The sequence below is a fragment of the Leguminivora glycinivorella genome, chromosome 12 (assembly GCF_023078275.1).
Source record: "Leguminivora glycinivorella isolate SPB_JAAS2020 chromosome 12, LegGlyc_1.1, whole genome shotgun sequence".
NCBI classification, from domain to species: Eukaryota; Metazoa; Arthropoda; class Insecta; order Lepidoptera; family Tortricidae; genus Leguminivora; species Leguminivora glycinivorella.
In genome coordinates, this window is record NC_062982.1 from 13,307,277 (window position 1) to 13,325,093 (window position 17,817).

Here is a 17,817-nt window from a genome sequence, read left to right on the forward strand (position 1 = left end):
ATTTGGTTATATTTATTTATTACTTACATATTAATATTTGAAAAACCGCAGTATTGAATATAAATTTTAATTCAAAAGTAATTAAGATATAACCTCACGATACCTACATTTTTATTCATAACTTATAGAGACTGCATCCGATCTTATCTTCTCTCATGAAACGCCGCTGGCGGACCGAACGGGCGTGTCACGTGAATTCGTACGTACGTACGGACGGATCTACGAACGTACGTACCCTAATTTCACGTGATTTATTTTCACGTGACGAACGAACCAGAAATCCGTTGCCGTGTATCACGGCAACGTGCGTACGGCTACGTGTTCACGATACACGGTCACGACCGGGAGCCCTAGTTTTTACTGCCTGTGTGTTCAGCGTGATCAGGTGCTCAACGGCAGAGTTATAAATAGTATATAACCTGTCTCACGTCAGCTACATACATCAGTTATAACTAGGTGATCTATTCGCCGGTTTCACAGAAACTAGGAAGATTATTTTGTGTAATAAAGTTTAAATATACCTATAAATAAATTCCTTTATTTTAGGACTTCATTACGCTATTCACGCTGCACTAAATCGGGTCCAGAGCATAATAATTATGCTGTTGGTTTTTGTTTTGTTCAAGGAAAGTTGGATGTAATACTTAAGATTGTCTCTAAAAAACGTCATGCTCCACGGCAGCGCCACCTTAGCTTTGATGAACATAAACATATGGAAAAATATCTATATAAAGTCTATAAAATTCTAGACTAGTTAAAAAAAATTCTATGTATCTAGTTTCGTCGTGAGCTCTTATACATTGTGGCGCTGCTGTAGAGCATACTCCACAGCAGCGCCACCATAAAATATCAATTACTGCATATGGTACAGGCACGTATATGGCTTCAAATAATTCTATAACAATTCTATATTGACCTTGCTTACGAAATCCCTACTTTTATTTACCATTTAGGAAAATACGATGCCACAAACCTTTTGTAAGAAATAATTATCGCAGCGCCTTATTGAAAATCTCGGCAAAATTGTTAGTGTATTTGCCTTTATTTTTTATTAAGGCGCTGCGATAATTATTTGTTTTAAAAGATTTGTGGCATCGTACTTTCCTACTTGCAAAATAAAAGTAGGGATTTTGTAAGCTAGGTCAATATAGAATTGTTATAGAATTATTTGAAGCCATATACGTGCCTGTACCATATGCAGTAATTGATATGTTATGGTGGCGCTGCTGTGGAGTATGCTCTACAGCAGCGCCACAATGTATAAGAGCTCACGACGAAACTAGAAACATAGATATTTTTTTAACTAGTCTAGAATTTTATAGACTTTATATAGATATTTTCCCATATGTTTATGTTCATCAAAGCTAAGGTGGCGCTGCCGTGGAGCATGACGTTCTAAAAAGACCATAAAACATAGAATTGGTTGACAATACATTTTTTTTAAGTATGTGAATGCACTGTACGGGACAAATTTAAGACGATACGGGGTAGGGGTCAATTCTCCATACAAACGCTCTCGACTATTTCCTCCCTGGTTTTTGAAGATAGAACAATAATTTTTTCAACACAGGTTATTGTTATTTTTATCTGTGTCGGACCGTTTTGATTTTTTTGATATTCTGCTTTTTAAAGATTCTAGAGCCAATCAAAAATTTCCAAAAACGACCTTTTTCATTGTGGCGCAAAAAAGGTGTGATACTCAAAATTGGTAACAATTAACCAAAAAAGCTAAACGGTCCGACAAAGATTATTTCATTGTTATTCAGATTCTCAAATTTCGTTCCGATTGATTAAATTTTGAAGGAGGAAAGAGTCGAGAGCGAAACCTCGATTTTAAAGATTTTTTGAAATATCTTTTGACTGAGTTGTTCTTAATGGACAATTTTTTTTTCGATAAATCTAGTTAAACACTTGTATATTTAACTAAAATTCCCAAGTTGAAAGGGGAGCTCCTTTCCATTTTAGCATTTTCGCTACCGTATCCTCTTAAGTAGTAACACTACTATATAATTATAAACTGAAATAGATACCATACAGCATACAGCATACACTAAAGAAAAAGCGGTCAAGCTCACTGGTAGGTATCTATTTCAGTTTATGTGAATCACTTGTGAATGCAGTTACAAAATTGATTATTGAAATCACAATGATCTGTATTCAATTGTTATTTTATTCAGTGACACACTTGTGTCAATAATAAACAGTGTTTTGTAAGGTATAAAAGCCATCGTCAGATCACACAGATCTCGCTTTATTAATTAAATAAGTATAAATAATTATTATGCAAAAATGTACCCCAATCCCCAAGACAAATGCATTTCTTACCTATAAAATATATTGGCCTGGAGATCAGGTGCCCTTGAATTGAAAATCTGATTTATAGGAATAAAATGCATATCTTAAAATAACATCTATCTTATCTGATACCTTTAAACGAGTAATTTTTATATATACCGGCGATCTCGGAAACCGCTCTAACGATTTCGCTGAAATTTGGTATGTGGGGGTTTTCGGGGGTGAAAAATCGATCTAGCCTTATGTCCCGGCGAATTTTCGAGTTTTCATGAGCTTTTCTTTCGCATTAATAAACGCAAAATATGGTCGCTAATTTCGTCGTCCGAGTGTCAGCCGCGCGTAGATCAGTCGTAAGTGCGTCGGTCTAATAATCGTATGCACACAGGTGTCAGGGTTCGAATCCCCGCCAGAAATAAAGATTTTGTTTTATTTTATTTTGTATTTATAATAAAATAGAACCGAGTCAACCGAGCGAAGCTCGGTCGCCCAGGTACTGTACCTAATACAAATGCTGAAAAATAAGGTTATTTTACGAGACTTGACCTCATTAGGAGACAGACATGTACGTGTACGTAGTAGAAAGTCAGAAGTAGTATCAAAATAAGAGAAGATTCCTTGAAACAATCACAAATAAACATTTATTTCACCTGGTTCGTTCGCGTTCGCGCCTAGAGTAATTTATCTACGCTAGATGGACTCGTAGTAAAATATGACAACAGTCATGAGTAGCGACGGCGCTCGTAGCCGTGGCCTACTTGCCACTGGGTCACACTCAGGCCTTCGGGGCGCTAATACTTATCCACGAACCATGAGCCACATAGCACACTTATCAGATGCCGAGTCATGCACTGCTCTTATGTGTAAGAACGCTCCCTAGATTAGATAATTACGATAAATATTTTGGTAAACAAAGCTTGATGCGATGTTTAGGTATAACACAAAGTTACAAAGTTCATGTATACTTACTGTGCTATTCAATATTTTTCATCTACTCCTTAACATATGTGGTACTTAGCAGTCGAGTCAGAGTCAGACTAAGCTAATTTGACCACGTTATTTTAAACCAAAATCATTGTCAACTTAAATTGGTCCAACTGTAGAAAAAGTATATACTCGTATTTTGGATAAATTTAAATTCAAAGGCGAATTTCATATGTGATATCTACAATCACTCTCTAGCTGTTTACATATGTTTTATCTTGTGACATGGTAGACGTAATCCCTATTGTATGCAGCCGGTGATATGTTAAGATTGTTAAGGTATGGTATGATATGCCATTAGAAGTTCATCGAGTGTGAGTTGCATCACACATATTCAACGAACTGCTAAACGTGTCTTAAATATAGAAGCGAAAACAAATCGTTTCACGAAAAACAACAGTATTTTTGTATTTTATATTTATAAATAGCGATCTCAAGTGTGTGGATTAACTTTTTATGCTAGTCCAAGGTTCAAGAAAACTTTCATGTGCAGCATGTTTCAAGTGATATTTATCAAGATGCTTGTCATGCTTGTTTTAGGATTCTTTGGATCAATACTTATGCCTGGTTTCTTTGCCACGAAAAAGACAAAACTAAGAGAGTTCAGGGCATGCCTGAAAGCTCGACGAGACACCGAAATCGCCCCGGCGACCTTTTACGATCAGTATAAGCTGCGTGCGCATAGCAGCCGTCACTACGCTGGCTAGATCAATATGCGGGACCCAAACAAATGCCACTGAGCGATTGACCTATATTCATCGCCCTGCACACTGCACCGCACCGCACTCATTGATTCAATATTTAAACCGGATCCAGCCAGGCTACGTTCAAACTTGACTTAATTCTTGAGATATTATGCTGTAAATATCGACACTAATTGGCTTTCATAATAAAATAAAACTATGGAAACGGATTAAATCGCGTATAATGAATTTAAAATACATCCCGACGTTTCGAACTCTTTACAGCGTTCGTGGTCAACGGGTGACTGAGGAAAAATTAAAATGTGCAAAAGCTACCCACATACAAGAAATATTAACGAACCATGACCACAAATAATATAGATTTCTAAGGCAGATTCACACACTATTAATAAACAAACTGCAAATGTCCAACACCATATAGACGGAGAGCTGGCAGGATTTTGGAGTAGGTCCTTGAGGCAACCTGGAAAGGTGCTCAGATGCTTCTCTGATCATAGCCAACATCAGGTCTGCAAGTCTGGCAGCTGGGGAGCGGGGCTTTATCGAGCTATGAATTTTTAAAGATTTAATTTTTTGAGGCCCAAAAAAGGTGTTTGAGGCAACCTGGAATTATTAAAAAGTGAAAATAGAGTTCCTCAGAAGTCGCATAGTATTTATGCCAGATCATTTGGCCGGGTCCTTCACCGTGCCAGAACGGTACAAAGTGGTAAAAAAAAAATTCCAAAAAAGGTTCTTGAGGCAGTCTGTCATTTTTACCAGTGAAAGATGAGGGTCTAAATAGCCATGGAAAAATAATGCCATGACATGAGGTGGGGTCCGTACCCCGCCATTCGATCTTGAAAGTCAATTTTTTAGTTTTTCGTAAATAACTCGTAAACCGTGGCCCACAGCAAAAAAAAAATGTTAAACAGAAAATATCTGCATAAAATTTCCTACAAGAAAGGTTATGTACGTTTTTTCGATAGGATCAATATATTAACGGATAATTTAGTAAGAAAGTTTTTTTTATCGATTACATGCTCCGTTTTTCGTCAATACCTCGTAAACGGTGGCCCACAGCAAAAAAATATGTTAAACAGAAAATATCTGCATAAAATTTCCTACAAGAAAGGTTATGTACGTTTTTTCGATAGGATCAATATATTAACGGATAATTTAGTAAGAAAGTTTTTTTTATCGATTACATGATCCGTTTTTCGTCAATACCTCGTAAACGGTGGCCCACAGCAAAAAAATATGTTAAACAGAAAATATCTACATAAAATTTCCTATAAGAAAGGTTATATAAGTTTTTCCGCTAGGATCAATTTTTTAGTTGGAAATTATTTTTAAATAGATGACATGGGCCGTTTTTTGTTGATAATTCAAAAACGGTGGTTCTCAGCCAAAAATAATGTTACACAGAATTAATCTACATAATATTTCCTACAAGAAAGGTTCTATAAGATTTTTTGCTAGGATCAATATTTTAGTTGGAAAGTATTTTTAAATAGATTACATGGGCCGTTTTTTGTTCATAACTCGAAATCGGTAGCTCATAGCCAAAACTAATGTTAGACAGAATTAATCTACATAATATTTTCTACAAGAAAGGTTCTATAAGACTTTTCGCTAGGATCAATATTTTAGTAGGAAAGTATTTTTAAATAGAGTTACTGGGCCGTTTTTTGTAAATACCTCGTAAATGGTGACCCACAGCTAAATAAAATGTTCACGAGAAAAAATCTACATAAAATTTCGTATAAGAAAGTACATTTTTTCGCTCGGATCAATATTTTAGTTGGAAAGTATTTTTAAATAGATTACATGGGCCGCTTTTTGTTGATAACTTAAAATAATATTAAATAACCAGAAATAATATTAAACAGAAATAATCTATATAATATTTCCTACAAGAAAGGTTATGTAAGATTTTTCGCTAGGATCAATATTTTAGTATCCTACTAAAAAGTATTTTAAATAATTTACATGAGTCGTTTTTTGCAAATTACTCGAAACGGTGGTCCACAGCTAAATCAATCTTCAACATTAATAACAAACATAAAATTTTCTACAATAAAAGTTATGGACGTGTTTTCGCCAGGATCAATATTTAAATAGATAATTTAAATATTTAAGTAGGACTAGGATTGCTCTTTAAAAACGATTATGTGGTCCGTTTATCGTAAATAACTCGTAAACGAAAACAACCCACACAGTGGCTCCAAGCAAGAATTGGTCTGATGCAAAAAAAATCTACATAAAATTTGCTACATATATCTGAAGTGCAAATTTAGGAGTTTCAACTCAAAACTCAAAATCGATGAAAAGTGTGTGGAGCACTTTTCATCGATTTTGAGTTTTGAGTTGAAACTCCTAAATTTGCACTTCAGATATAGAATTATAAGACAAACGGTCATCGGTGCTTCAAATTGTATATCACTATTCATAAGAGCCATATTAAAAAAAGGAATACTTATTATAATGATTTTTTACATGCTTTGAAAAATCACTTTTCTCAAACTTGCAATGAAATTTTATCATGACGTACTTCTAATTAGGTCGGGAAGTGCTACGTTATCTGGTGCGCTGAGTGAGGATGATATGTAATGGAATTCCATAGTATGTACATTGCAGACCTAAGCCTGCAATGCACCAGTCGTTTGTTTCTAAACGTCAAATTCTGACACAACGCCACAGAATAAATAATAGTACTTAAGACAACGCTATCATCAGAAAAATAAACATGCAAAACGGTTTACATAGACTGTGGCGCCCCTATTAATTTCTACTCTTTTTTGCCAGACTATAATGCAGTAAATGTCACCGGTTAAAACTTTGCTACAAAAAGATTTCAAAAAAAGTTTAAGCGTGGAAATTAAAAAAAATATACCTATGTTTGCTCGGATTTATCAAATACCTAAGCTTTTCAAATTCCCAAATGAGTTCAGACAAAAGTGATGTGGATCTGGATTTAAACTGTAGAAACGCCTCCGGAATTGCGAGTGGAGGCAGAAGTAGACATGAGTAACTCACTGCCCCCGAAACAAGCCAAATTTTCGAAAAATAAAATAAGAATCGGCAAGTAACAGGTATAGAACTTGCGAAAGCTGTACCTATCTATTCTTTTTTTTATTAGCCTATATGGTGTCCCGCTGGGACATAAAATTAGTAATCCTTTTTTGGAAAGCGGTAAGTTTTTAATAACCACACGTTTGGAAGTTTAAATAAATTTTGTGTGGAGGAAGTGGAGTTTAAATAAATTTTGTTCCGCTAACATTGTGACATAATCAATGAATCTACATAAACAATTAAACATCGTTAAAATGTCTTGATAAGCTTTTGCTATGCAAACACTCCAGGCGCTTGACGTGAATGCAATGCCGAATACGATATGATATGCACTTGTTATGTAATCACTTAGGTAATTACTTTGTTTACGTCTTACGGGTAAACTATAGTTTGACAATATGAAATCGATAACGTGTTCGCGTGAGATTAATAATAGTTTAAAAATCGAAATTAAATTAGTGAATTGTTGAAATAACTATTGTGATTTGTATAAGTAATTAGGTATCAAGTTAAAAGTGAAATTGTGAATTGTAGTCTTATTACTACGAACTGTGGGAGGTTATGATTATGATGTATCTACCTAAAACAATAAATACGAGTGAATTTCTACTACTTCTGGTGAATCTTATAGCAAATATAGCAATGAAGATTAAATAAAATCAATAATTTACTTTCTGCATTTCATGAAATAACAGTGAATTTGAAATGTTTAGGTATGTACCTATAGAGGTGTTGCAGAAAACAAATGGAATGTGAATAAAATCTAACTATTTGTGATTCTTCCTTCTAATGGTTGAATCTGGATCTGAATCTGGCTGCCAGTGTTCCCCATTGAATGCTCCTGAATTCATTAGTCTGGTGGCGCTGGACTGGATGGGCTGGATTAAGTAGGTAACTGATTCCTGGTTACGACTGCATTCCCGAAGTCCACCGTATCTTGGTACACTCGTCGTGGATCCTGACTGATGGGATCCGATGCGTTTTAGCTCTGGAATGGCACATACTTGAATGTGCACTACGCTAACCTGGAGGACCTACCAAAATAGTGCAAACAACTGGTAAAGTAAATATTCGTTGAGAGAGTGGATTAAAAACCGTAAGTGTTTGACAGGTCAATTAGCTGTCAGATGTTAAAGATTGCCATATAAGATACATTTTGGTATAGATATTTGAATTAGGTATGTTTGATTCTATACAATGTTGATAATTTAATTTAAAAATTCACAAATTAAATATAATTAATTAGGTATGTAATTGTTTCTTAGGTAAATAATTATTTACCTACCTTTAATGAAAATAAAAATATTAATTACGGAATTAATTTTTACGATTAAAATATTATTCGTCTACCTACGGAAAACAATAAAAAGTTAACGGTTAGAAAGAAGGATTGGGAAAAATTAAATGTGATAGATTCTTTTAATTCTTATTGTGTTTAATGAAAAATGTCCAGCAAAAAGTTGACGTGTGTTATTTGTAATAAAAAAGATAATATTGTTACTGTTTTCTCTAACAAAATATTGAATAAATCCCATGAAGTGTTACAAATAAGGAAAAAACATGGATTGAAATATCATGATATTAATTTGCCAGTAATTCCCAATGAGACAGATGGATATCATGTTAAGTGCTATAAAAACTTTACGGCAGTGATGAAAAAATTTAAACATTCTAAAGATTCGGATGTTTTTTCAACTTCATCTGCCCCCGTAAAAGGTAGGTACCTACCTACTGTGATAACTGCTCGGTTATACGGTTTTAAGTTAAACTTATAGACTATACTTATAGCAATTAAATACATCATGAAATGACCCCCAACTTCGCAATCCCAGTGGTGTGGTGCCTATGTTGAAGAACGTTCGAAGGTTAAAGTCATTATATTTTTTTAATAATCTTAGAGGATATTAAGGTTCGTGAAGCGATTTTTTTATTAAGTAGATTTTTTTCTCCCTGCTTCATATATCGCCTTATGATTTTTAGGGATCCGTACCACAAAGGTACAAAAGGAACTCTAATGGCACGATTCTGTCCACTTGTTTGTCTGTCACGTTATTAAATATCTCAAGAAGTACTTATCCTCCTACTAACGATTTGAAATATGGATTATGGAATAGTATGAACATTGTTAAAATTGCACAAATAGAAATTTTTTATTTAATAATATTAACAATAGAAAATGGACAATATGATAAGGCGAAATGTGCAAAAAACTAATTTTTTTTACTATTATGATCAAAATTACAGAAATGATAAATTCGCATATTCTGCATTTTTTTAACTGTGTTTAACTGCCATTATGTGTTTATGATAGGTACTCCAAATTTAATTTATACAAGATAGTACGTCTAGTAATTAGACGTTTTATCTTTTTTGTCATGTAAAATAAAAACTGTAATATCGGAAAAATTATCCATTTAAAGATAATATACATATACAATACACGTCACGCAAATTAGTTAGCTAAATCGTATAGCGCTATACGCCATAATTATATATTCTGTATATATAATATAATATAATATAATTATATATAATAAATAAATAAATATTGGGGGACATCTTACACAGATCAACCTAGCCCCTAACTAAGCAAAGCTTGTACTACGGGTGCTAGGCGACGATGCCGACGATATAAATAAAATAAAATAATAAAATAAATATTGGGGACACCTTAGACAGATCAAATTAAGCAAAGCTTGTACTATGGGTGCTAAGCGACGATATACATATTTAGATAGATAAATACATACTTATTATATACATAGAAAACATCCATGACTCAGGAAGAAATATCTATGCTCATCACACAAATAAATGCCCTTACCGGGATTCGAAGCCAGGACCGCGGCTCAGCAGGCAGAGTCACTACGAACTGAGCCAAACCGGTCGTCGGATATACTTACTTATATAGATAAATAAAGATTTTTTTTAAAGATTGTTATTTAATATAAAAAGCGTACATACAAAAAATCAACAAGATCGTAAGTAGCTGCATTAGTGTAAAACTGTGTCGCAGCTCTTACGCCCACCTCGGGACAAGAGGGTTATGTTCTGTATTGTAACATTAAATGATTAATGATTGATACATTATACGATACATTGCCAAACTTAATTATAGTAATTATAATTATGTTAGTTTACAATACATACTTATATACATAGAAAACATGCAATGCTTATTAGTACCAATACCTATGGTAGGTATTTAATAGTTATTTATTTTACAAGGGGACAAAGTTGTTGTTTAATCGCACGTGGACATATTGATACCCGAGCAAGGGAAAGATTCCAATATTCAGCGAGCGTAGCGAGTGGTTAAAAAAGTGGATGAGCGTTGCGAGGGTTTCAAGGCACGAAAGTTAAACAAACTTTGCCACCGAGTGAAACATAACATTTTTCACCGCACCAATACGATCAAAATAGGTAAGTACTAAATATTGTATAACATCAAACTAAATCACATCCGTCCATCTATTCCATGTTGAAATAAATAAATAAATATTATAGGACATTCTTACATAGATTGACTGAGTCCCACGGTAAGCTCAAGAAGGCTTGTGTTGCAGGTATTCAGACAACGATATATTATAATATATATGTATAATATACAAATACTTATATACATAGAAAACAATATATATGTTTTCGAAAAATCATGACAGCCTTTACCGGTTGGTGTAGTGAAAATAAATGTTAGTATTTGGTTGAGTAGCCGACAAATGTTGTAACTACCTGAAAAAATACAAATCATTTGATTACGTTTTTCAAGTATACTCACCTGTAATCAAGAATCCTCGGTGGGCGAGTTCGACTATAATATAAGACTGTGATTCTTTAAGTATATTTACTTAAAATATTAAACAATGTTATTTCAGATGTTTCATTACTTGAACACAATGTCGGGGAAGAATCAACAACAAACGAACCATCGACTTCAACTTCTACAATCAAACAATCTACTTCAACGTCTGTTGTTGAATCATCTGTATGTGAATCTGAAGTTGAGTCTGTCAGCACAGAAGAGCGAGAAAATTTGTCAGAAATATGCCTTGAAAATATTGATGATGATATTGGTGAAAATGTTGCGCTGAATGCAAATACTTGTATTTTTTGTGACAAGACATTCAAGAAATATCTAGGAAAACGACAACCACTTTGTAAGTTGGATAAAAAATCGTTGCTGGAGTCTTCAGAAAAATACGAACAAATTATTGCAGACGCTGAAATACTTGAGTTAATACAAAATACGGAGACTTTATACAATCATAGAATTTGTCGGAAGATTTATTTCAATAAATTACGAGATTTAGAAGAAAAACCTGAAACTAATTACCATAAAAAAATACAATTACACAATGAAGCGTTTAAAGAAATTTGTTGTTTTATTAATGAAAGTGTGATCATCAACAAACACTTCCACTCTTTCGCCTCTATATGCGACAGATACTTAGAAATCCTTTCCAATGTTGCTGAAAAAAAGGGGGAGACTTATGATAATATATTTAGTAAGTCTCACTTTGAGGAGAAATTAAAGAAAACATACAAAGACGACATACAGATAATATTGATGCGTAATAAAAAAATTATTGGGCCACATGGTTACTTGCCCAATGATGATCTATTCTCTCTATTGAAAGATTCGGATGTTCTTCAAGAGGCAGCGCTTATTCTACGGAGAACAATCTTAGAGATTGAGAAAACACCGTTACCCGAAAATGTAAAAACTTCCGATTTATTGAATGGTGAGTGCACGACACCAGAGATCATCAAAAATTTCTTTTTAACAATATTAGGTGGTTATCGCCTTAAAGCTAAACAAACTACAGATTGCGAACGTAAAAGTTCATCACTGGCTGCTGATTTAATATTTAATACCTCCCATGGCAAGATAAAAACGAGTAAGCATATTACCCTTGGTATGACATTAAAAAGTATTACAAGTTCTCGCAAAGTTGTTGAGATTGTAAATAAATATGGCCACTGCTGCAGCTATCATGCGATTGAAGAATTGGAGACCGAGGCTACATATTCATCTTCGAGTCAATCATTATTGTGTCCTGAAGGTATTGTTACAGCGGATGGGTATTGTACTGGAGTAGCATATGACAATTTTGACCGTTTTGTCGAAACTACATCGGGTAAGAATACATTACATGATACAGTTGGTATCATTTATCAAAATGTACCTCAGGTAAATCAATCGCAAAATTTATTACAAGAAAATTTTTGTCAACAAACTTCGGTAAAGTTAGTTCAAGAACAAATACCAGATATTGACAATGACCTAGAACAATCACAAGATGTTCTAGTCGATCTTTGTGAAGAAACTTCGGAAGGGGCAATTCAATTACATATCCCAAGTAATGATAATGATGAAGAACAATCTCAAAATTTATTACAAGATAATTTCTGTGAACAAACTTCGGTAGAGTTAATTCAAGAACAAATACCAGATATTGACAATAGCCAAGAACAATCACAAGATTTATCACAAGTCAATCTTTGTGAAGAAACTACGGAAGGGATAATTCAATTACAAATACCAAGCAGTGATAATGATCAAGAGGAATCGCAAAATTTATTACTGTACTATTTTGGTGAAGAAGTTTCGGAAGAAGTAATTCAAGAATTAATACCTGATGCTGACAATGACCAAGAAGAATCACAAAGTTTATTACAAAATTTTTTTTGTGAAGAAACCTCGGAAGAGCTAATTCAAAAACAAAAACAAATACAAGATAATGATTATAACCAAGAATCAAATGACAGTCAATTAAGTAGTAGTACTACAATAAGAAAAAGAAGACGAAAATTTGAAGCTCAAAATCCTGAACTGGATTCTTATTGCAAAAAAATAAGATTGACTGAAACTTTATTGGCACCTACAGATGAGCGAAGGACTATTTCTCATATGCTGTTACAGAAAGTTAAAACAATCGATACACTTTGGATGTTGTCTCATGCATTGAACATTCCAAACACTCCTATGTGGGTCGGGTTTAACAGTAAATTTGTAAAAGACATCAATACTTCAAAACAAAAAATATGTTATCTTACACCAATCAACGAATCACCCACTGCTAAAAATGTTGTTCTTGAAACACTAAAACAGTCTCAAAAAATTGCCGAAGAAGTCAAACAGTCTGAAATTGAAGTCACCTATGATTTAGCTATCGCTAAAGTAGCTTTGCAAATTCAGTCAAGCGAGAGGCCATTATTTGATAACATATTTATTCATTTGGGGTCCTTTCACATAATGCTAGCCTACTTCAAAGCTATCGGTAAATTTATAGTTAATTGTGGTCTCATGAATGTTGCGGTAGAAAGTGAAATAATTGCAAATGGATCAGTTGAATCTTTTATTTCTGGAAAGCACTTTAACAGATGTAAGCGATTACACCCTTTAATGGCACTTGGATTGGAAGTTTTACATTTTCGATCATTCTTGGAAAATGAAAAAATTACGATACATGAAAATTTTGAAATAGAGCTGATGAATTTCAATGACGGAAAATTATCATACGATGATTTATTAAAAAATAGTGATACTTTTGAATTAATTTCAGCATACAGTGCATATAAAGATGCTTGCTTGAATGGAGCTCATGGAAAAACTGCACAGTTTTATATGATTTATATAAATCTTGTGAATTATTATCAAATGCTTAGTCGAAGTATACGGACTGGAGACTTTTTGATGTTTAGATACATCTTACCAAAAATTAATAATATTTTCTTTGTGGTGAATCAACCAAATTATGCTCGATGGCTACTCAGATATCATGATAACTTACTAAAACTCAAAGAAACACACCCACAAATATATGAGAATATGGAAAGAGGTAATTTTGGTATCCAAAGAACGGATAAGTCTTTTTCTAGGCAGCCTATTGATTTGACTTTGGAGCAAACAATCAACGCAGATGCTGGACGAAGATTGACGGGTGTTATCCATTTTACGAATTCTATTTCGGCTCGTCAACGTTGGTGCAAAAGTCATGAGATAAGATCAACTATAATATCTCATACCTACGAGATGACTGGGTTACGAAAACATCAAGACGTTACTGCAGATTTAGAGAAATCCAGCATCCGAAGAGACTCAAGTCACTTACAACTATTTATAAACGCTTTTACAAAATTCGTAAATCCGTTTGAAACAAACATCGACCAACAACAACTGTTCAATATTTCCAGTGGGAAGGCGGCTTCACAAGCTGTACAAGATTATTTATTGAATATAGAAGCAAATGGAGCAAAGTTACGCGAGCAATTTATATCAGAATGCACTAATTCTTCTGAAAGGTTCGAAAAAGCGATTCCCAAAGTTAAAATTATGAATTTTTCCACTGAAATCTCTAATAAAACTGTGAAGAGTGGCCATAAAGTACAAGAAATTAAAATGCAACGTGATTTGTTTGGTAGAATGCTGGGTTTATCTTTAGACCACAAAATTGACATGGAAAAGATGTTGTGCTATCCAATCACTCCTCTTCCGATGTCCATGTGCCATTTAGATGGAAGTGTACATAAAACTGACAAATCGGCGATTGTTAAATGTTTAGAAAAACTTTATGACTGTACTGAAACACCAAAAACCTTAGATGTAGTTATCGTCGATGGTTTTTTCTTACTACATATAATACACGACATACCTGCAACATTTGGTGGTATTTCCCAAAAAATTTTGCGTATCTTGACATCGTTCAAAGCTCCACGTGTAGACATTATTTTTGATGAGTATTTCTCTCCATCCATTAAAGATTATGAGCGTGTGCGAAGAAATGAACAAAGAACTATTGAATTTAATATAACTGGTCCGAGTCAAACTCGGCCTACTGACTTCATGAAAGAATTAAATAACATCAAATTTAAACAGAGTTTCGTTAAGTTCTTAATCGAGCATTGGGCTACACCTGAAATAATACCTATCATTGGTAATTCCTTAATCAAGTTGAATTATGATTCGTGTTATTCTTATATTGCAAACAATGGTTCAATAGAGATGACAATCGATGAGAATATGGCCTGTGACAATCACGAAGAAGCTGATACAAAAATAGTCCACCATGTGTGTAAGCTGGAGACATATGGAAAAACAAACGTTTTGCTTAAAACCTCTGATACAGACGTTTTAATAATCATGCTTGGCAACATAGATCATCTTCAAAGCGATGATCTGGAGATTTTTATGGAACTCGGTACCGGAAATTCAAAAAGGTGTATTAATATTACAAAGCTACACACAAAATTAGGATTATCTTTATGCAAAAGTTTACCTGGCTTCCACGCAATTACAGGATGCGATTACAATCCATCTTTTTTTCAAAAAGGCAAAGTCAGACCATTCAACATTTTAATGAAAAATAATACCTACCAAAAAGCTTTGGCGGATATCGGAGATGCTCACAGAACCGGGTTGCGTGATAATGTTTTTCAAATATTGGAAACATTTGTTTGCGAAATTTACGGCTACAAAAACTCATCAGATATAAATGCTGCGCGCTTTTTAAAGTTTTGTGCAACCTACAGATCTCAAAAGAAATGTGAGCCGTTCAAGAAAAAAATTAAATCATGTGATCCATCTACTTTGCCGCCATGCAAAGCTGAATTAGAACAACATTTGCTTAGAACTCAATACATTACAAGCATTTGGAGGAACGCATATTTGCGATTTCCTACATCGCTAACACCAAATCGAAATGGTTGGATTCAGAATGAAGATGGACTTAAATTCCATTGGTTTGATGGGGACTGTATGCCGCAGCTAGTTTTAGATGCCATCATACATGAACATACTCAACAAAGTACAGAACGTGTTCTTTTAGGTAAGCAAATAAATGTAATTATTTTGTAATTTAATTAGTATGTACTTTTTTAATATTATTCTTATAAATAAACACCTGCTACATCCTAAGCTAAGGGTTAAGATTTAGGTGCCATCATTTTAAATATTTGGCGAAGTCACTTGGGTATAATAATTTATATATTATATTAATTATAGCCTAATAATTTGGCTGACTATTTAGTGAGTTTGATAAGACTTGCCCCGTACAATCCCCATACCCACCCATACCCATTTCTAATGTATATTAACATTAAATTAAATTTACAGATAATGTTGAAGAATCTGAAGAATATTCTGCTACGACCACTTCCTCTGATGACGAGTCTTCAGAAGAATTACATTATTCTGATGATGAATAAGGTCAAACTGAACTGTAGGTATCCTTGAGTACTTTTTTTATTATATAGACTACTATACTACCCTTTTTACTAAGAGTATATAATACACGGTGTAACTGTAACATGAGGAAAGCTAAAGATTTTAACGACGCATTTCTGAGGGCATAATAAAGATAAAATGTTAAATGACGTCAAACAAATTTTGCCAATACGAAATTTTTTGTGTATTTTCTTTTTGATTTTTTGTGGATGTATTTTCATATTAAAAGTAAATGTTATTCGCAAATTGGCACTTCAAATAAAATAAAAAAATAAATTTCTAAAAAAATACATTTTTGCAGTGAGTCATTAGTTACTTTTTGATATCTATCAACGAGGATAGTTAAATTATGTCCGATAACGGCATCATCGCCATCAAAACAGCGTTTTGTTCTGAGAAATAATAAGTAAGTAGTTCTAATTTTTTTAAATACTTATAGCTCTGAATGTAGGCGAAATCCAGAAAAAATTATATGACATTTTTCTCATCTAATATGATGAGGAATACGCTGTTAAATTATTCGGTTTCCTCATGTTACACAGTGTATATTATAACTTGGCTCTCATTTCACATTTATGTTTTTTTATAATAGGATCTTATGTAGGTTCTTTTTCGTTATAAAATTGATGCCTAATGGCTTTTGTTTTTATGGTTTTTTTTTGTTCTTTTCTAAGTTTTCTTATACCTTTCAATATTCCAGTATTCACTATCCATCCACGCGTTTTTTGTTAATAAGTACTTAATTATTTTAGTATTTTATTTAATTACTTACTACATACATTTTTTTTTTATCTTTTTATCCTGTAGGAACGTTTGCGAGCGAGACTTTCTACATATTTTTTTAATTAGAAGAAAATCAATAAATTCATTCTCCGGCAAAGCCGTAGGTTGCAGGTTCGAGTCATGCCGGGGGTGTGAATTTTACCATTTTTCCTTTAATAAAAAAATGCATTTGTCTGTTACCACTAATATTCCAGGTATTTATTTCCAATAAAGGTATTTATATTTAGATTCTGTAAACAAATATGTTAGTATGTTTTCGATTTATGAATTCCATCCTTTTATTGACGTCAGGTATCGAGAGACAACTCGGGCACGTTCACGTCAAGGTCATCGCATCACTCCTCGCCCTGCGCCCCGGCCCCGCTGCTCCACAGAGTCCACAGCCGCTGCGTCGAGCGCCTTGATTCGAAATACCTAGATTATTTAATTATTTATAATTAACCGTCTTACATTAATTGATGCATGCTAAATATTAAAAAAAAATTAAATCTTAATCCCAGTTAATAAATACGAAAGTCAACTATATTGTTAAGTATAAGCGCATGTAATGTTAAGATAAAAAAAATCGTTTTTTATTGTGTTCATAAAACGTGAAGACCTTAAAATCAATATACCTTAAAGATAGGCTGTCATAATATAAGTTTTGTGGCTAATTCTTACACCATACTACATCCTATACAGCACTGCAAGTTAAGTTTAGTGTTCCTATTAGAATAAATTAATCGATAACTTATAATAAAAAAAAAAAATGTTACTGGTGTCTGTTTTATTTCTCGC

General features: G+C 33.5%; 2 protein-coding genes across 2 annotated transcripts in view; one reads left to right on the forward strand and one right to left on the reverse strand.

The window, feature by feature from the left end:
• Positions 1 to 17,817, reverse strand: part of LOC125231568 (3-phosphoinositide-dependent protein kinase 1) — a 131,531-nt gene that overhangs the window by 90,421 nt on the left and 23,293 nt on the right. The window lies entirely within an intron of this gene.
• Positions 13,674 to 17,734, forward strand: LOC125231567. Its single transcript, XM_048137023.1, has 3 exons — positions 13,674 to 15,859; positions 16,147 to 16,252; positions 17,332 to 17,734. Exons 1-2 carry the CDS (start codon positions 13,693 to 13,695, stop codon positions 16,236 to 16,238), a joined length of 2,259 nt encoding a protein of 752 aa, XP_047992980.1. The 5' UTR covers positions 13,674 to 13,692; the 3' UTR covers positions 16,239 to 16,252; positions 17,332 to 17,734.